Here is a 21,159-nt window from a genome sequence, read left to right on the forward strand (position 1 = left end):
CCAAACCCAATACAGAGAACTTTAACAAATTTGGGATGGATCACGCAGGGCATTCTTCCCCTCATACCTGAACTTCAAATCAAACTACAGCATACAATCTGTTATATTTAACTCCAAGTCTGAGTCTTGGGTTTCATCAAGACAACTAGATAAAAAGTCAATACATACACATCTGACAGAACCTGATCTAATCAGAGAGAAAGAGTTGTCCCCCCAGTCTTCTGCAGAGTTGTCTAAGATGAAGAAGTTAGAGGCTTGATGGGTCGATGTAACAGGCAACCAATAAATGTTCGTGATGAAAGGCCCAGAACCCTTGCCAGATAAATCATTAACCCAAGCTCTAGCTCTCTCTTCCCTCTGTAGCCTACCCCATCCCCCCACCTGTGGATTGAGGGTAATATTGTCACTATATACTGAATTTAACACTAAATGTTTATTTGTAAAATATTCAATATAATCTTACATATATAAACTTTATTCTTTTCAGTGGCTTTAATTAGCTGCTTCATCTTGAGCACTGTTTCAGCTTCACCATAACTAAAACAAGGGGAGTAAATAAAACAATCCCAACTACACTGCTATTTACTAATATAAACTGAATACTCACTATATGCAAAATAATATTAAAAATGCTTTGCATAGTCCTCATGTCATTGTGTGGAGTTGGTACTATTATTCCCATTCAATAGATGACAAAAAGATGCATGAAGAGATTAAGTAACTTATCGGAGGTCCAAAGCTAAATAAGTAGCAGAGCTGAGATTTGAATCCGGAATCTTAAATACACTAGAGTTGCTCACGGGTTCTCTCTAACTATAAAATTCTAATGGCCAAAAGCAATGTGGTATCTGATATCCAATCTGTTCCTAGCAACAATCCTAGAAAGCATATACAGTAGATCTTATGCTGCAAATGAAGTGGAATAGTATAGGTGTATCTGGGTGCTATGCCATGTGCCTATAGTCCCAGCTACTCCAGAGGTTGAGGCCAGAGGGTGGCCTGAGCCCAGGAGTTAAGTCCAGCCTGGATAACATAGCAAGACTCCATCTCCAAAAAAGCATTTAAAAAAATAAAAGAAAAAATAACAGTATAGGTAAAGAAAGTGAACAGGCTTTGGAGTGAAAGATGTGGCTTCTAATCCTAGCTCTGCCATTTCCCACCTGTGGGATCTTGCACATGACTTTCCTTTCAGGGCCTAAGTTCCCATTTGTTCTCACTTTGCTGCTGCAGGTAACAAATGATGTACATAAAGTGATTGACATAGGTATATGGCACATAATGGACATTCAACAAAGTGTAGCTTTTCAATAATTTACAGTCTAAGACACTGAAGCACAAAAAGATTAGTGACTGGTAGGAAGGCACACAACTACTTAAGAGTTAGGGAGGCCAGGCACGGTGGCTCATGCCTGTAATCCTAGCACTTTGAAAGGGCGAGGCAGGTGGATCACCTGAGGTCAGGAGCTCGAGACCAGCCTGGCCAACATGGTGAAACCCCGTCTCTACTGAAAAAATACAAAAATTAGCTGGGTCTGGTGGTGGTGTCTGTAATCCCAGCTACTTGGGAGGCTGAGGCAGAAGAATCACTTGAACCTGGGAAGCAGAGGTTGCAGTGAGCCAAGATGGCGCCACTGTACTCCAGCCTGGGCAAGAAGAACAATACTTCATCTCAAAAAAAAAAAAGTTAGGAATAGAACCTAGAACCTCGGTCCCTTGACTACCTAGTCCAGTGCCTTATACTTCACCAAATATCATCATTACCCACTTCAATGTTAGGATGGAAATAGATAAAAACTTTCATTCTCATTTTTTAATGGAGACATTGGGACTGAGCACTTGAATTAACTCTCCAAGACACAACATGAAGAATGGGTTACGAACCAAAAGTTCTAAACTCATGTTTTATACTGATGAACATGTTATGCTGGGTTAAGAACCAGAGAGTCCCAAAGAAACAGTACAATCACACAGACACTTAAAATCAAGGCAAGGTACAGCCAATGAAATGACTTTAGAGATTAGCTGGTCCAGTTCTACCATGTTTCAAATGAGGAACGTAGAGATCAGAGATACAAAGTGCTTACCTGAGTTTACAAAGCAATTTGTTCTTTGTAAGAGAGGGCCACATAATAAAGAGAAGTCTCCCAATTTTTAATTGAAATAAAAGCAAATCCCTTCTTTCTGGACCAAATGAAGGCACTTTGGTTTTTGTTCCACAGTTCTAGAAAGCGGACTGAAAAGTCTCATACTGTGTAACAACATTATTAAAGAACATAATCATCCAACAAACTTAAAAATAGCATCTGAGTCAGGCACAGTGGCTCACACCTATAATCCCAGCACTGTGAGAGGCTGAGGCAGGTGGATTACTTGATGCAAGGAGTTCAAGACCAGCCTGGCCAACATGGCAAAACCCCATCTCTACTAAAAATACAAAATTTAGCTGGGCATGGTGGCACATGCCTGTAATCCCAGCTACTTGGGTAGTTGAGGCACAAGAATCGTTTGAACCCAGGATGTCACGGTTGCAGTGAGCCAAGATCATGCTACTGCACTTCAGCCTGGGTGATAGAGCAAGACTCTGTCAATAAATAAATAAATAAGTGAATAAATAAATAAATAAATCTGGAAGTTAGAGCCAAAATCCCCTCGTTGCTGTAAATTAAGACAATCTCACTTTTCAATCCTGAAGCTCCAGTGTCACATTACGGTCTTTAGAGGTAATGTAACAGACCTTAATTTGGCCTCTCCCAAAAGGAAAGGTTAATATGCTCCAGAATGGATGCACTCAACTGTTCAGGCATTGTTTCAGATTTCTAGCGCCAGGTGTTTTCATCACTGTGTCTCCTAGAGTGCAGTCACACCTGCCATAGATGATCATGCAGTCTGCCTGGTGTCCCAACAATAATTAGTCAAATAGCTCAGGGGAAAAAATTCAATAACTATCTCAACTGAACTCATCAGAGCTTGGGTAAAATAAATTTCCCATCTTCAGATTATAGGTGGCAAACGGCCTTGAAACTTGTTATCACCATAATCTAAATGAAGAATTTGAGGCTCAGGGGCATAAGTTACTTGTCAAAAGTCACTAAGTTAAATAGTAGCACAGCCAACTACAACACAGACTTTTTTTTTTTTTACTTGTAGTCCAATGCTATTTCGACCCTATCAACATGAATCTCCCCTCAGCATTTCTTTGGCTATGGGAAGCCTAAGCCAAATCCCAAGTCTCACTGTTATGCTTGTACCCCCTACCATGTATTAATATAATGCACTCTGCTACCAACATGCTTCTCAGAGAATGAGAGGATGAATATTGGCTTCTCAGCTACTTAATTACTAGGTCCCAAATCCCTGCTGAGTTCACCAAGAGAAGTGCTGGGACATGGGCTGAAACACCACCTTCTTCAAGGACAACTAGTCCTATGAGGCTTGGGCTCCACTTTAAGCACCTACCTACTATGTACAAGACACCATGTCAGGTACTGTGAAATAAAGACAACTTTAAAAAAGGGATGCCCAGTCATTTTAAATGAATTTGAAGTAGTTACCAAGACATATGAGACAATCATGGCCTCTGCTCTACAGTAACTCACAATATAGTAGTGGTGAGAGACACATACAAGTAATAATAATACAAGACAAACTAGGATAAATGCTGTAACAGAAGTGTACAAACAAATGACCGTAGAACCACCAAATTTATCTATATTCCTCCTATAACTCAATTCAGTCAAAAGAATTCTCTTGGTTGGGTGCGGTGCCTCATGCCTATAATCCCAGCACTCTGGGAGGCCAAGGCAGATGGATCACTTGAGGTCAGGAGTTCGAGACCAGCCTGGTCAACATGGTGAAAACCCATCTCTACTAAAAATACAAAAATTAGCTAGATGTGGTGGCATGCGCCTGTAATTCCAGCACTTTGCGAGGCCGAGGTGGACGGATCACGAGGTCAGGAGATTGAGACCATCCTGGCTAACACGGTGAAACCCCGTCTCTACTAAAAAATGCAAAAAATTAGCTTGGCATGGCGGCGGGCGCCTGTAGTCCCAGCTACTTGGGAGGCTGAGGCAGGAGAATGGAGTGAACCCGGGAGGCGGAGCTTGCAGTGAGCCGAGATCGCACCACTGCACTCCAGCCTGGGCGACTGAGACTCCATCTCAAAAAAAAAAAAAAAAAAAAAGAATTATCTCATGGGTCTTTTTGGTTCCTCCATACATTTATGTAAAATTGGACAACCCCAGCTGCAGTTTAGCAGAAAGTAAACTTGGAAAGAGGATCTGATTTAGAATCCTAGCTTTGCCATTTATTAATCAATGGACGATTACTTAACTTCTGAGAACAGTCTCTTTATCTATCAAACAGAGTTAACAATTTCTTTAGGGAGATTCAATAACACAGAATGTGTGAAAGTGCTAGCATAGATTAGGCTTACACATTTTTTTTTTCAATTTTAATGTAACTCCTCTTCTTTGTAAATATTGGATACTCATTAAATGTTCATTGGATGAATATTCTGAAAAGTTTCTTCATTCCAATTTATCATATTTCTCTTTCCCTAACTCCAAGTCACTTCTAAACCATCCCTTTTCAAAATATGCTACTGAAATAGTAAGTTAGAACTATAAAGTTCTCTCTGAACATTCCTAAAGACCATCCAACCTTGATAGTAATATATAAAACCTACACTAATTCAAGCTCCATCTCATATAAGAAAAAGCTGTAGGTGGCCGGGCACAGTGGCTCACACCTGTAATCCCAGCACTTTGGAAGGCTGAGGTGGGCAGATCATCTGAGGTCAGGAGTTTGAAATCAGCCTGGCCAATATGGCAAAACTCTAAAATACAAAAAATTAGCTGGGCGTGGTGGCTGATGCCTGTAGTCCCAGCTACTCTGGAGGCTGAGGCAGGAGAATCACTTGAACCCGGGAGGTGGAGGTTGCAGTGAGCCAAGATTGCATCACGCCACTGCACTCCAGCCTGGGCAACAGGGCGAGACTCTATCAAAAAAAAAAAAAAAAAAAAAAGGGAGGGAGGGAGGAGAGGAAAGGAAGGAAGAAAGGGAGGGAAGGGAGGGGAGGGGAGGGAAGGGAGGGGAGGGGAGGGGAGGGGAGGGGAGGAGGGAGGGGAGGGGAGGAGGGAAGGGAGGGGAGGGGAGGAGGGAAGGAAGGGGAGGGGAGGAGGGAAGGGCGAGCTGTACGTTAGGATCCACTTTAGAAATCCGAGTTATTCTGTGGAGAGCAGAGTGTTCTTCCCCTTCTTTTGTGCAGCACCTGATGAGTGAGGGCTTCATGATCAGAAAAATCAGTTTCACCTCCAGTGCTACACTTCCTTCTTCTGAGCTCTGGTACCTTACTAACCTCTGGGGATACCATGAGCCATAAAGAAAAAGGACAGCGGCTTTAAAGAGCAGAGTTGTTTGCTATTTGTTAAAATGGTATTATCCTTTGTATCTTGACTATTATATTACAAGTTGGGATCAACTTAACAGAAGTCAAGAGCCACAATTATCTATAACTGACTGACAGTTACAAAGTCTATCCTCCAAGACCTCACATTATTAGGAGGTAAAACTTCTGTCAACCATACAAAGCAAGTATGAATGCAAAGTATGAATATCAAGCACAAATGATACCATTAAAATACTACCGGCTCAGGCCAGTTGTGATGGCTTACGCCTGATCCCAGCACTTTGGGAGGCTGAGGCGGGCAGATCGCTTGAGCTCAGTTCAAGACCAGCCTGGACAACATAGTGAGACCTTGTCTCTACAGAAAAATTAGCCAGGTGTGGTGGTGTGTACCTGTAGTCCCAGCTACCTCGGGGGCTGAGTGGGAGGATCACTTAAAACCCAGGAGGGGGAGGTTGCAGTGAGCCAAATCACACCACTGCAGTCCAGTCTGGGCAACGAAGTGAGACCTTGTCTTAAAAAAAAAAAAAAAAAAAAAAGAGGCCCAGTGGCTCACATCTGTAATCTCAGCACTTTGGGAGGCCGAGGAGGGTGGATCACCTGAGCTCAGGAGACTCGCCTGGCCAACATGGTGAAACCCTATCTCTAATAAAAGTACAAAATTTAGCTGGGTGTGGTGGCGGGCGCCTGTAATCCCAGCTACTTAGGAGGCTGAGGCAGGAGAACTGCTTGAACCCGGGAGGCAGAGGCTGCAGTGAGCAGTTGCAGTGAGCCAAGATCGCACCATTGCACTTCAACCTGGGCAACAAGAGCAAAACTCCCTCTCAAAAAAAAAAAAACTACATGCTCTTATAAGACACTGAAAACAATTTTTTGGCTTTACTTTCACTTCAAGAGGAGGGAGCCAACATTAATTAATTCCTACTATGTCTCAGGCATTGTATTTTTATAGATGATAGCTTATTTAACCATCACAGTAATTCTATGGAAGAGAATTACTGTGAATAAATGGAATCTCCATTTAACAAACAAGAAAACTGAGGCTCAAAGACATCAAGTGACACCTTAAAGGCTCACATAGTAAGCAAAAGAGCTGGGACTAGAATCCTGATTTTGTCTGGTTTCAAAGCCTCTGCTCTTGAAACAAATATAATGCCTTCTCTACCAAAGGTTGATAATTCATTCAGTCATCAAAGATGTATCAAACACTTAGTATTTTCTACCCATCCACCTAAGACTGAGATATACAACAAAACAGACAGAACTCTGCCCTCACGGAGCTTAGCGTCTTGTGAGGAAGATAGACATTAAACAAGTATATAATTAAATACAGTGTGAACCTATTTATTTACGATGGGTAAAAAAATTTCTGAGGAGACAATATTAGGGCTGAGACCTAAAGGATGAATACAAGATGATGGAAAAGTGGGTAGTTAAAAGGAAGAATGTCTTAGTCTGTTTGTGCTGCTATAACAAAATACCATAGAAATTTATTTCTCACAGTTCTGGAGGCTGGGAAGTTCAAGATCAAGGTGCCAGCAGATTCTGTGTTTGATAAGGGCTCACTGTCTGCTTCCAAGATGGCACCTTATCCCTGTGTCCTTTGGAGGTGATAAATGTTGTCTTCCCACAGTAGAAGGAATGGAGGGGCCAGGCAGCTCTCTGTAGCCTCTTCTATAAGGGCATTAATCACATTTACAAGCGCAGAGCCTTCATGACTTAACCACTTCCCAAGTGATTAATACTTCTTAATACCACCTCTTAATACCCTCACGCTGGGGACTAAAGTTCAATATGAACTTTGCTATTTCTCCAATATTCACTTTGAAGCCTAATCCCCAAATTCAATGGTATCAAGAGGTGGGGCCTTTAGGCTCTGCCCTCATGAATGGATGAATGCCTCATAAAAGGGCTCAAAAGGGTGAGTTCACTCCTTCTGTCCCTTCCGTCATGTGAGGACACAGCATTTCTTCCCTCCAGAGGATACAGCAGAAAGATGCCATTTTGGAAACAGAGAGTAGTCTTCATTAGACACCAAATCTGCTGAGAACTTGATCTTAGATTTCCCAGCCTCCAGAACCGTGAGAAATAAATTTCTGTTCTTTATAAATTACCCGATCTCAGGTATTTTGTTATAGCAGCACAGACTAAAAAAAAAAAAAAGAAAAAAAACAGCATGTGCAAAAATCCTAAAGAGACAGCAAGAATTCAGACTGTTCAAAGCTATTAAGGAGGCCAGTGTGTCTTGACTATGAGCAGGGTAGCACAAACGACATTGTGAGAGCACGCAGTGGTAAGCTGTGGAAGGTCCATGTCTGTATTCAATTGTAATGAGAAGCTTCTGAAGGGCTGTGAGAAAGCAAAATGTCCAACCTACTTTAAAAATCTTATTCTAGGCCAAGCACAGTGGCTCATGCGTATAACCCCAGGACTTTGGGAGGCTGAAGTGGGAGTATCACTTAAGCCCAGGAGTTTGAGACCAGCCTGGGCAACATAGTGAGACCCCATCTCAATTTTTTCTTTTTTGAGACAGAGTCTCACTGTGTCGCCCAGGCTGGAGTGCAGGGGCACAATCTCGGCTCACAGCAAGCTCCGCCTCCCGGGTTCATGCCATTCTCCTGCCTCAGCCTCCCGAGTAGCTGGGACTACAGGCGCCCACCACCTCGCCCGGCTAATTTTTTTGTATATTTAGTAGAGACGGGGTTTCACTATGTTAGCCAGGATGGTCTCAATCTCCTGACCTCGTGATCCGCCCACCTCGGCCTCCCAAAGTGCTGGGATTACAGGCGTGAGCCACCGTGCCCCATCTCAATTTTTTAAAAAGAATTAAAAAAAAAAAAAAATCTTATGCTAGCTGCAATGTGAAGAACAGATTGGAGAGGAGCTACAATGAAGCAGGGATCCTAGTAAAGATGAGGCAAAAGACGGAGAGTTTTAACTAATAGGGTGCCAAGGGGATAAAGAAGTACACAGACCACAGATATAATTAGGACTTGCAAACAGACTAGAGTGGGAGGGAAAATCAAAATCAAATCAAGAAGAGAACTCAAGGATGATGGCCATATGTGTAGTCTGGGAACCTGCAGGATAGTGGTTCTATTTGTTGAAGTGAAAACGTCTAGAAGAGAAACAATTTGTTGAGTGTCTTGGTATGTTCTGTGTTACTTTAACAGAATACCAGAGACTTGATAATTTATAAAGAACTGAAATTTATTTGGCTCATAGTTCTGAAGGTTGGAAAGTCCAAGAGCAAGGTGCCAGCATCTGGCAAGAATCTTCTTGTTGTGTCATCCTATGGTGGAAGGTAAGAGGGTAAGGAGAGAAAGAAATCCCAGCACTTTGGGAGGCCGAGAAGGGTGGATCACGAGGTCAGGAGATTGAGACCATCCTGGCCAACACGGTGAAACCCCGTCTCTACTAAAAAATACAAAAAACTAGCCGGGCAAGGTGGCGGGCGCCTGTAGTCCCAGCTACTCGGGAGGCTGAGGCAGGAGAATGGTGTGAACCCAGGAGGCGGAGTTGCAGTGAGCTGACATCCGGCCACTGCACTCCAGCCTGGGCGACAGAGCGAGACTCCATCTCAAAAAAAAAAAAAAAAAAAGGAGAGAAAGAGATCAAACTCACAGCCTCACGTCTTTCAATAATTGGCATTAATCCATTCAGGAGGTGGAGCCCTCATGACCTAAATACCTCCTACTAGGCCCTACCTCCCAAAGTTGATGCACTGGAGATTAAGTTTCCAAAACATGCTTTTTAGGGTACACATCCAAACCACAGCAGTGAAAAAATAAATTAATTTTAAAACATAAATTAGACATGCTGGTATTCCACTGACGATGTCAACTACACACTTAAATATCTGGAGCTTAGAGAAGGCACATGTGATTGCCACATGTTCCATTGGCCCTTCCCATTTAAGCTGTAATACTCGAGACAGACTTAAGTGGACAGGAACATCAAACCCAGTTGTCACCCTCAATCTATTCTTAACATAAATGGTGAGTTTTCAAAGCACAAAAGAATATACCTCTCCTTGGAAAATAGTGTAGAGAGCAGGCAAGTTTTCCATGGTCTCAGGCCTTCCCGAATTCATCCTTAATATTCTATGGCTCCTCCATTTCTCTTCTATTAAAGCTAACACAAGTGTCCTGTCATAAAGAAATTAGACACCAATTAGATATCTGCGTTAAAGAAATGAATATGCACATAATCCACAGCTATTCTCTACAGAATAATACCACTAGGTTTAATACCATACACTTTTATCCAAATCTCTTTTGTTTATTCTAATTGTGGGGAATTTTGGAAACCTTGATCCTATTTCTTAACAATTTATTACTTACCCAAGGCTATTAGGCTACTAATTTTGCTGTGTTTGTTTTTTTAAATTGCTATTTTTGCTATTTTTTTGCCAGGGGAAGAATTTTGGGGGAGGGTGGGAAAAGAAGGTAAGTATGTTTGACCAGATCTCAAAAAAATGGAATAACAGAAATAAAAACATTAATGGAGCACTTACTATGTCCAGGCACTGTGCTAAGCACTAGACATGCAATCTCATTTAATTCTCAAAACTCAGGCTGGGTATGGTGGCTCACACCTGTAATCCCAGCACTGTGAGAGCTGAGGTGGGAGGATCCCCTGAGGTCAGCAGTTCCAGACCAGCCTGGCCAACATGGCAAAATCCCATCTCTACTAAAAATACAAAAATTAGCCAGGCATGGTGGTGGGTGCCTGTAGTCCCAGCTACTTGGGAGGCTGAGGCAGGAGAATCACTTAAACTGGGGAGGCGGAAGCTGCAGTGAGCTGAGATCACGCCACGGCACTCCAGCCTGGGGAATAGAGTGAACTCCATCTCAAAAACAAAACAAAACAAAACAAAAAAATTCTCAAAACTCTTAAAATGTAGGTTATATTACTATTATATTATACAGATGAGAGAACAAAGGCTCCAAAAGTCAAATTACTAAGCATGTCAAAAAGCCAGGAAATGGGGAGTCAAACTGGCTGACACCAGAGTCCACTCTCTTAACTACTATGCTAGGTGTTAAATCTGAAATGACTTCAAAGAGAAAAGGTCTTAAATTTTTTTCTTGATAAAATTGAAACACACATACACACTGTAAAACTTCAGATAATAAAAAAAATTCAGCTAATACATTAATAATAAAGAAAATGAAAGAAAATTAAATCATCTGTAATTCAATTTGATTTATATTCTTAGTTTTTTTTAATATGTAGAAGTGGTTTTTTAATGGAATCATGAAATCATTAACATTTTCTTATGGCAATTCATATACATCCACAACTTTTTGTTAACACCTACCTAATAATCCATTGTTAGATGTACCAAATTTATTTAACTATATCTAAATTATGTGAAAATGCAGATCGCAGTTCAGTCTGAGGTGTTACCTGAGATAATGCATTTTCAACCAGCTACTAGGTGATGCTGATGCTGCCTAAGTAGCAAAACTTATAGCTTTGGATACTTACCTTAGAGATAATCTTGCTCAGTCTCCTGATTTTAAACAGAGAGGAAACCAGCAATCTAGTAGCTCTTAAACATGCCTCTTTACTCTGTTGGATAAATCACTGCCAAGATAAATCTAATGGTACTATCCTAAGTTCTCTTTCCTCCCAATTACACTTGACACCAGTAAAACCTGAAATTATTTTTCTTGTGTTTTCACAGGTAAATACTTTCTTCTCTCCTCAACCCTCACTGCTTCCTTTCACTTTCAGAGGATGACTTGATGTGCTGCTTTTGGTAAGTATTCCTGATTGACAATGACCATCCATTAAGTAGACAGCTTCACTTGAAACAGAAATGAAAGAAAATCCTGTCAGGACATCCAAACCCTTGTTCTAGTATTATTCCATAGCTCAGGAACACCCTTGTCCTCAAGTTCCATAAGACAATCTTATATCCTTATAATAAACTTGCCCTTTTCTGCTTAGGTCAGCCAAAGTGTCTTTTTATTACTTTACTAAAGTACACAGAGATAATACAGGCAGATTCGTCAGTTCTTGAGAAATAGCTCATGAACAGGTTAATTCCAAGTTTTACATTCTGGTTAAATCCTGCCTCTTCCATTTCATAGCAATACAATCTCATCTCTAGCCTGTCCCTTCCCTCTGTCCAGTATCCCTTATCTCACATGCTAGAATAGGAGTTATTAATCTATCAGGTTCTATTAGGAGATGTTTATTATCCCTCCAATACTTGAAACATACAGAATCCACAGGGGCACCAGCAGCTGAAACATCTAAATTAACTTCAAACATCTTAATCTATCATCTGTTCCTTTGCACACAAAGGTCATAGGCCAGATGCAGTGGCTCACGCCTGTAATCCCAGCACTTTGGGAGGCCAAGGCAAGTGGATCATCTGAGGTCAGGAGTTCGAGACCAGCCTAGCCAACATGGTGAAACCCCATCTCTACTAAAACACAAAAAATGAGCCAGGTATGGTGGTGCACACCTGTGGTCCCAGCTACTTGGGAGGCTGAGGCAGGGGAATTGCTTGAACCTGGGTGGCAGACGTTGCAGTGAGCCGAGATTGCGCCACTGCACTCCAGCCTGGTGACACAGTGAGACTCCATCTCAAAAAAATAAATAAATAAATAAAAATTAGCCAGGCATGATGGCGGGCACCTGTAATCCCAGCTACGCTGGAGGCTGAGGCAGGAGAATCGCTTGAACCGGGGAGGCGGACGCTGCAGTGAGCCAAGATTGGGCCACTGCACTCCAGCCTAGGCAACAGAGCAAGATTCCGTCTCAAAAAAAAAAAAGAAAAAAGAAAGGTCAAAAGCAGAAATGAATTTACATTGTTGCTTACAGACTTCTGCTGTGATCAGTATATAAAAAGCGAGACGGGCGGATCACAAGGTCAGGAGATCGAGACCATCCTGGCTAACACGGTTAAACCCCTGTGTTTCACACAAAAAACTAGCCGGGCGAGGTGGCGGGCGCCTGTAGTCCCAGCTACTCAGGAGGCTGAGGCAGGAGAATGGCGTGAACCCGGGAGGCGGAGCTTGCAGTGAGCTGAGATCGTGCCACTGCACTCCAGCCTGGGCGACAGAGGGAGACTCCGTCTCAAAAAAAAAAAAAAAAAAAGCTAGGTTTAGTGCTCCCAGATTTGCACCTCCTGCAGAACAGTGGCCTAAGAAACCCTGTGCAATTCTTCAAGAAGGAAACTGGGGCCAGGTGCAGTGGCTCAGGCGTGTAATCCCAGCACTTTGGGAGGCTAAGGCAGGAGGATCACTTGAGGCCAGGAGTTCAAGACCAGCCTGGACAACATGGCGAGATTTTATCTCCACTTTAAAAAAGAAAAAATCAGCCAGGCATGGTGGCTCATGCCTGTAATCCCAGTACTTTGGGAGGCCAAGGTGGGTGGATCACAAGGTCAAGAGATCGAGACCAACCATGGTGAAACTCCGTCTCTACTAAAAATACAAAAATTAGCTGGGTGTAGTGGCACGCGCCTGTAGTCTCAGGTACTTGGGAAGCTGAGGCAGGAGAATTGCTTGAACCCAGGAGGCAGAGACTGCAATGAGCGAAGATCGTGCCAAGATCGTGCCAAGATCGTGCCAAGATCGTCCGGCCTGGCGACAAAGCGAGACTCCGTCTCCAAAAAGAAAAAAAAGAAAAAAATCAGCCAGGTGTGGTGACATCAGCCTAAAATCCCAGCTACTTTGGAAGCTGAAGCAAGAGGATCACTTGAGCCAAGGAGATCAAGGCTGCAGTGAGGTACGATTATGCCAATGCAATCCAGCCTGGGCGACACAGTGAGACCTTATCTCAAAAAAACTGGCATGCATTTTTGAGGGAAAGCCTGAAATACAACAGTACAGTACTCCCCCCATCCACAGCTGTACTTTCCACAGTTGCCGTTACTCACAGTCTACCACGGTCCAAAAACACCAAATGAAAAATTCCAGAAATAAACAATTCATAAGTTTAATACTATTATGTTGCTCTTATTAGTGTGATGAAATCTTGTGCCATCCCACTCTGTTCCATCTGGGATTTGAATCATCCCCTTTGTCCAGCGTATCCATGCTGCATACACTAGTCACTTAGTGTATATTAAGTGCCCATTAGTCACATAGTAGCTATCTTGGTTATCAGACTGTTGAAGTATCTCTGCTTGTGTTCAAATAATCCTTTCTTTACTTAATAATGGCCACAAAGCAGAGTAGTAATGCTGGCAATTTCGGTATGCCAAAGAGAAGCTGTAAAGTGATTCCTTTAAGTGAAAAAGTGAAAGTTCTCAAGGAGAAAAAAATTGTATGCTAAGGTTGCTAAGATCTATAGTAACAATGAATCCTCCATGTCTGAAATTGTGAGGAAGAAAAAAACATTCATGTTAGTTTTGCTGTTACACCTTAAACTGCTAAAGTTACAGCCACAGTGTATGATAAATGCTTAGTTAAGATGGAGAGGCATTAAATTTGTGGGTAGAAAATACAAACAGAAACGTCTTCCAATTGATAGCAACTGGGTTCAGCAGTGGCCACAATTTCAGGGATCCAATGAGGGTCTTAGAATGTATCCCCCATGAACAAGGGGGTATAACTATAACAGGTGTACAATTTCAGGAAAGTAAATGGTTGTCATTTTTTAAACATGGAATATAAAACTTTTTTTCAAATTCTGTAGAAACCTAGGGTTCTACCGTGGTTACCCAGAGGCTCCTTAGTTAATCCAAATTTATTCTAAAAAAGTCAACTTCCAGGCTAGGCACAGTAACTCACGCCTGTAATCCCAGCACTTTCGAAGGCCAAGGTGGAAGGAATGCTTGAGCCCAGAAGTTTGAGGCCAGCCTGGTCAACATAGCTACACCCCATCTACACAAATTTTTTTTAAAAAAAAAATTATGGCTGGGCATGGTGGCTCACGCCTGTATTCCAGCACTTTGGAAGGCCAAGGTGGGTGGATCACTTGAGGTCATGAGTTCAAGACCAGCCTGGACAACACGGTGAAACCCTATCTCTACTAAAAATACAAAAAATAAAATAAATTAGCTCAGCATGGTGGCACATGCCTATAGTCCCAGCTACTCAGGAGGCTGAGGCAGGAGGATCACTTGAGCCCAAGAGATGGAGGCCGCACTGAGCAGTGATCATACCACTGTACTCTAGCCTAGACGACAAAATGAAACCCTGTCTCAAAAAGATTTAAAAAAAAAAAAAAAGTCAACTCTGAGGTATCTAGGTCACCACAAGGTCCGAGACCAATGAGGCTGGCTCTAAGTCAACCAACCAGAGGTGAGCCTCCATACCAAAGGCTGGGGGAGTAGAACCCCTAAAGAAACTAGAGCTGGGGGAAGTCCCACTCAGAGCAGTTGGGTAGAAGCTTCTCCTCAGTAATTAGGCAAAGGCCAATTATTACTGATTCACAGTTAATATCCCAGCCTTTTGGTGGGCGACAGTGAAAGGGGGAGTGAGTGAGAATTACTGGAAGGGTGCCTGCTGTAACAATGTATTCTGCTTTGATCCAGTTTACACATTAAAATGCTGTGTAAGATTTCACTTGGAAAAAAAAAGAGTTCTGCTATTTTTTTTAAAGAGTATACAGCCGGGCATGGTGGATCATGCCTGTAATCCTAGCACTTTGGGAGGCCAAGGCAGGTGGATCACAAGGTCAGGAGATCGAGACCATCCTGACTAACATAGTGAAACCCCATCTCTACTAAAAATGCAAAAAATTAGCTGGGCATTGTGACAAGCGCCTGTAATCCCAGCTACTCGGGAGGCTGAGGCAGGAGAATGGCATGAACCCAGGAGGCGGAGCTTGCAGTGAGCCGAGATGGCACCACTGCACTCCAGCCTGGGCGAAAGAGCGAGACTCTGTCTCAAAAAAAAAAAAAAAGAGTATATAACATTAAGTCAGGCATGGTGGCTCACACCTGTTAATACCAGTACTTTGGGAGGCCAAGGCAGGTAGATCACTAGAGCCCAGGAGTTCAAGAACAGCCTGGGCAACATGATGAAACCCCATCTGTATTAAAAAATACAAAAATTAGCCGGGCATTGTGGTGGGCACCTGTAATCCCAGCCACTCGGGAGGCTGAGGCAGGAGAACCGCTTGAACATGGGAGGTGGAGGTTGCAGTGAGTCGAAATTATAAATTATAAATTTCCTTTATAATTACCCAGTCTCAGGGAGTTCTTTAGAGCAGTGTAAAAATGGGCTAATACACGGTCTAAATCTAAATTTTGTAGAATATAGCTCTAACACTAACTAGGTCCCAACATTAGAGGAATCAATGTGGATATCATTCATGGAAGAGGCTAGGATGAGCAAGGTCCGGATCCATTCATTCAAACATGAAACTAAGGACCATTTCTTATTTGATTTTGTGTTCCTGATATACTACAAGTACTCAGTTTTTCTAAATGAGTGAAATGAGCCTTACTATATGCCAAGCACAGGTAGAGAAAGAGGGGGGAACACTTTATGGTCTAAAGGATATAGAAGGAGAAGGAGCTAGGTCCCATTTAATATGTTGGACAGATCAACAGATGGAACACTTTCTTTTTTATTTTTTTAAGACACAGTCTTGCTCTGTTGCCCAGGCTGGAGTGCAGTGGTGCAATCTTGACTCACTGCAACCTCCACCTCCCGGGTTCAAGTGATTCTCTCACCTCTGCCTCCTGAGTAGCAGGGACTACAGGCATGTACCACCATGCCCGGCTAATCTGTGTACTTTTAGTAGAGACGGGGTTTCACCATGTTGGCCAGGCTGGTCTCAAACTCCTGACCTCAAGTGATCCGCTAGCCTCAGCCTCCCAAAGTGTTAGGATTACAGGTGTGAGCCACCGCGCCCGACCGGGACACTTCCAAATGTCAAACTGGTGGTCCAAGTTTTCTCCCTCCCACCAAACTCTAGAGTGACCATGTAAGATAGATGCTTCTTCCTTTCAAATTCCAGTTATGGACCTGTTGAGAAAATAGCCAAAAGCAGGAAAGAGGAATAGTAAAATGCTAGGAAATACACAAAAGATGAACTCAGAAAATGTAAAAGCTTAAAGGAATTACGGAAATAATTAAATCTACTACTCTTATGCAACTGAAAATGAAGCCAAGTGATGTGACAAAGGCTGCTCACAGTTAGCAACATTGGTACAAGACCCCAGGATCAGCACTTATTCTACCACCCAACACTACTCTTTCAGTCAATTATTCCTAAGATCTCTTCAAAGCCTTATAATAGCTAATATTTGAGTGCGTCATATCTGCCATGTATTAATCTAAGAGCTTTACTTCTCTTAATTTTCTTTTTAAAATTTTATCTTCATGACATTCAATAATTCTCTTCTTGACTATCCCATAAAACAGGCAATTATCATTGCCATTTTAAAAATGAGGACACAAGAGAAGCTAAGTAAACTTGTTCAAGATTGCAAAATATGAATGATGGAGATGGGATTCAAATCATTTTTAGGGACATTTTTTTCCTCCCTTTGCAGAATGTGGAATTCTTGTAAGCATGCCCTTGTCTTGCACATCATATCCTTCCTCCCCAAATCTCCAGTGCCTAGCACAGTGTAAGATATGGAAATTGTCTACTGAAATAGTGAAGTATTTAATTTTACCCCATTTAAATTGTTAATTGATCAATTCAGTATGCTATTGATTGTTGTTTATATATAAGATACTTTATAAACGTGCTTTCAATCCTTAAAACTCCTCTACAAAGCAAGTAATTCTACTTTATAGGAATGAAATAACTTGTCCAAAACCACATAGCAAGAAAGAGACAAATCTTAGGCCATTCCAAGAGCCACACACACCTGCCACTAAACCACCCTTTTATTCTTTTTTTTTTTTTTTTTTTGAGATGGAGTTTCACTCTTGTCACCCAGGCTGGAGTGCAATGGTGCGATCTTAGCTCACTGCAACCTCCTCCCAGGTTCAAGCAATTCTCCTGCTTCAGCCTCCCAAGTAGCTGGGATTATAGGCACACACCACCATGCTCAGCTAATTTTTGTATTTTTAGTAGAAACAGGGTTTCACCATGTTGGTCAGGATGTCTTAAACTTCTGACCTCAGGTGATCCACCTGCCTCGGCCTCCCAAAGTGCTGGGATTACAGGAGTGAGCCACCGCACCCGGCCTAAACCACCCTTTTCAACACCGTCCCTGTTCTCAAAGACCTCTTAGTCTGATAGGGATAATGGTGACCAATTATACTGCAATGTGATAAGTGCTAAAGCAGAAGCTCGGAGGCCAGGCATGGCGGCTTATGCCTATAATCGTAGCACTATTGGGAGACCAAGGCGGCAAGATCGCTTGAGGCCAGAAGTTTGAGACCGGCCTGGACAACATGGCAAGACCTTATCTCTACAAAAAATACAACAATTAGCCAGGCATGGTGGTGCATACCTGTAGTCCCACCTACTGGAGAGGCTGAGGTGGGAGGATCACTGGAGCCTGGGAGGTCAAGGCTACAGTGAGCCATAATCACGCCACTGTAATCAGCCTGGACAACAGAGTGAGACCCTGTCTCAAAACAAACAAACAAAAGTAGTAGCTAGGAAGAAAAAGAGGGTCTGGGGGAAATAGGGAAGTTAAACAGATAACTGAGTAAGCCTTTTAGGATAAACAGAAATCCTCTAGCAGAGAATACTGTTCTTTGACCTCATTAGAACCTGATTTATTGGCCTCTATTTTCTTCCAATCTATCAGCCCTCCCCTTTTTCTTCAGTTTTCTTCCAAACCAGCTTAGATTCCATAGCCCATCATTTGAACAACACCCTAAACTCCCTTTAACTCTGTCTTTATAGTTAACTGTCTGGCAGTACCTCTAACCTGGTCAGGGACAGTTGCAGACAACAGAACCCATTTAAGCAGAAAGGGATGTACTGCAATAACAGACTTTGGCAGAACTTCCAGGAACAACACCTAACCCACAAAATAACACCACCTTTGCCACAATCCAAGAAAGTTATGGCTATTACTGCAGCAAGTCACCAAACCAGGGAGCTGTTGACTGGAGAACTTACTGCCATGACTGGCAGCAAAACTGGATGACTCATACCCTCCTTCTCTCCACATTTAACTCGGTTCCAAACTCAATTTTCACCTTAGATGCAAAGGAGTCTAGAAAATGGTTTTTAGTTTTCCAGATTTTTCAGTAAGAGAAGACATATTAGAGGTTAGAATGTGTCTTGAGCAAGCGATGTCCTTGCCATACCCAGACAGGTTTTCTCCATGTATGCACTAAACCACTGAATATGCTGGAAAAAAGTTTTTAATTTTTTTTTCCTTGCATCCTACTATTTCTCTAGTAACCTCATTCTCCCACACTCCACAATGACTTTCAAATCTTCTACAATATTCTCAAATTTCTCACAATTGTATCCTCAATTGGATCCTGGATAATCCCTTATCTCCATCGGTTAGCGCATCCTCTCCTCCTCTTTACAATCATATCTATGAAACATACTGTGTAGGTTCACTACCTACATTTTCTTGTCCAAATCCTTGCCTCATATCTGGCTTTTTGCCCAATCACACCAACAAAATAACTCTTGCTAACGTTACCATGACCTCCACAATGATAAAAGCCAAAATATATTTTTCAATCTTCATGTTATTTAAATTCTAGAAGTTTCTATCACAAATCATTCTTTTGCTTCTGAAACATTCCTCCAGTCTTCCTTCCTTCCTTCTGTATCTCCTGTAGGTTGATCCACCTGTTCTTCACCATTAAATGTTGGAACTAGTCAAGGTTCTGACTTAGGTGACCTTATCCACACCTATGGCTCAATTCACATACATACAAATTATCCCCAATTTTATATTCCCAACACAAATCTCTCTTCTGAGCACAAAGCTGTGTTTCAAACTGCCTCCTGGATATCATGAATGACCCCACACAATCAATCAATCAGTCAAAACTGGTCTCAGCTGGGAGCAGTGGCTCAAGCCTGTAACCCCAGAATTTTGGGAGGCCGAGGCATGTGGATACTTGAGGCCAGGAGTTGGAGACCAGCCTGGCCAATACGGTGGAACCCCATCTCCAATAAAAATACAAAAATTGGCCGGGCATAGCGGTGGCGACTGTAATCCCAGCTACTGGGGAGGCTAAGGCAGGAGAATTGCTTGAACCTGGGAGGTGGAGGTTGCAGTGAGCCGAGATTGTGCCACCGCACTCCAGCCTGGGCGACAGAGCAAGAACCTGTCCCCCACAAAAAAAAAAAAAAAAAAAAAAAAAAACACAAAAAAAACTGGTCTCTAGTCGTCTTCTAGTGTTCCCTATCCAGCTTGGGGGATTCCGTGATAGTGAGTAAATGGTACCACCATCTATCTATTCAACTACATTAGCCAGAAACCTATGAGTTACCTTTGATTCCTGTCTTCACTCACTAAAATCAACCCTTCACCAAGTTCCGCCCATTTTACCTCCTACATACCTCTAGAATCTGTCCAATTCTCTGCAGTTCCACCCACTTCTCAGTCCTCACTGACATCTCTGACCAGGATTACTGTATATCCTAAGTGGTCCACATGTATCGACTAGGGCTTCCCCAGCCCCAATCTGTTCACACCACTGAGCCTGAGAAATCAAGCCCCCTCCTCCACCACACCCCACCGGGGGAAGACGGCTCAGTGGTATCCCATCCGTTTTAAAATAAAGCTACAAATTCCTGCAAGGTCTGACCGCTATCACGTACAGCTTCATCTTGTACCATACTCCCCTTCATTCTCTTTGTATCAGTCACACTGGCTCTTTGTGCTTTTAGTCATTTTTCCTCCCAAGTGCCTCAGGGCTCTGAACAAGTAGTTCTCTACGGAAGGTTCTGCCTTTACCTCTTCACTTAATTAATTACAATTCTTCCTGCAGCTACCAGAGCAGGCATCTTTTCCTCTGAAAAACCTTCCTGCTTATTTCAGGCACTCAGCATCAAACAGCACTAGGAGGCATTTCCATGTATTAGTGAGGTCATTGTTTAACGTTTTCCCCACCAGACTTAAACGCCCTGAGAGTAGGGACCGTGTCTGGTTCACGACGTACCCCCAACGCGCTGCTAAATAAATATCAGCTGGACGACTGACGCAATGACCACGTTCATGGGCATGAGTCTCAAATTTCTCAACAAGACTGCGCTCTGGAGAAGGAGTCGGACATTTCCTTCATCATTGTCTCTCTCAGGGGGGCAGAGACTAGGCCCTAATCAAAAACTGCAAAATCAGTGGCAGAAACAAGTCAGCCTCCTCGGCCAAACGGGGCGCCGGAGGAAGTTGGAACACAGGCCTTTCTCCCTGGGAATGCCCGGCACAGGACTGGCCACGACGGGCGCTCTTGAAGAAGGGAGCCGCAGGGACTGGGTCTTGCCGCCAGAGACCCCCAAGGCTCCGCTCCCGCCCGGAAAGGGAGCCCATGCTACTACTTACCACAGCTGGGGACTCGGGGCCCCGCCTCCCACCCCTTGCTATCGGCACCCTCAGCTGAGAAGGGCAGCTTCAGACTGCACAACCGAGGCGTCGCCTTCAGACTCAGGCTGCCACCCACCCAGCTCTTCCTCATACGTACTAGGCGTCAGCTCCAGGCCCCCGAGTCCCGGCGCTGAACTAAACGCCGAGCCCAGTCAGCCAGCGCGTTTCCACCCACAAGACCCAGCGCGCCTAGGGAGGTCGCCAGCTCCGTCCACCAATCCTGGAATCGCACTCTCATGACGTCAGAAAGATATGCCCAATAACAAGAGACTATCCGAGGGCAGTGCAAATGGGTATATTGAAAACC

At 43.1% G+C, this 21,159-nt stretch overlaps 1 protein-coding gene across 6 annotated transcripts in view; it reads right to left on the bottom strand.

Annotated features, from left to right (window-relative positions):
• ZCCHC17 (zinc finger CCHC-type containing 17) overlaps positions 1-21,027 on the bottom strand; it is a 168,444-nt gene extending 147,417 nt beyond the window's left edge. For 3 of the 6 annotated variants that reach the window (XM_065526051.1, XM_045376125.2, XM_065526041.1), the window contains exons 1-2: positions 20,950-21,027; positions 9,435-9,555 (exon numbers count right to left, since the gene is read on the bottom strand). Coding sequence is in view for 3 of the 6 variants with exons in the window: in XM_045376125.2 (XP_045232060.1) it covers positions 9,435-9,500 (66 nt within the window). In the remaining 3 variants the exon portion in view is untranslated. Of the gene's footprint in view, positions 1-9,434; positions 9,556-20,810 lie in introns of all 6 variants that reach the window. The other 3 variants (XM_015452289.3, XM_074013958.1, XM_065526050.1) reach the window with 2 other exon arrangements.
• Positions 21,028-21,159: the final 132 nt, after the last annotated feature.

The sequence above is a fragment of the Macaca fascicularis genome, chromosome 1 (assembly GCF_037993035.2).
Source record: "Macaca fascicularis isolate 582-1 chromosome 1, T2T-MFA8v1.1".
Taxonomy (NCBI): Eukaryota; Metazoa; Chordata; class Mammalia; order Primates; family Cercopithecidae; genus Macaca; species Macaca fascicularis.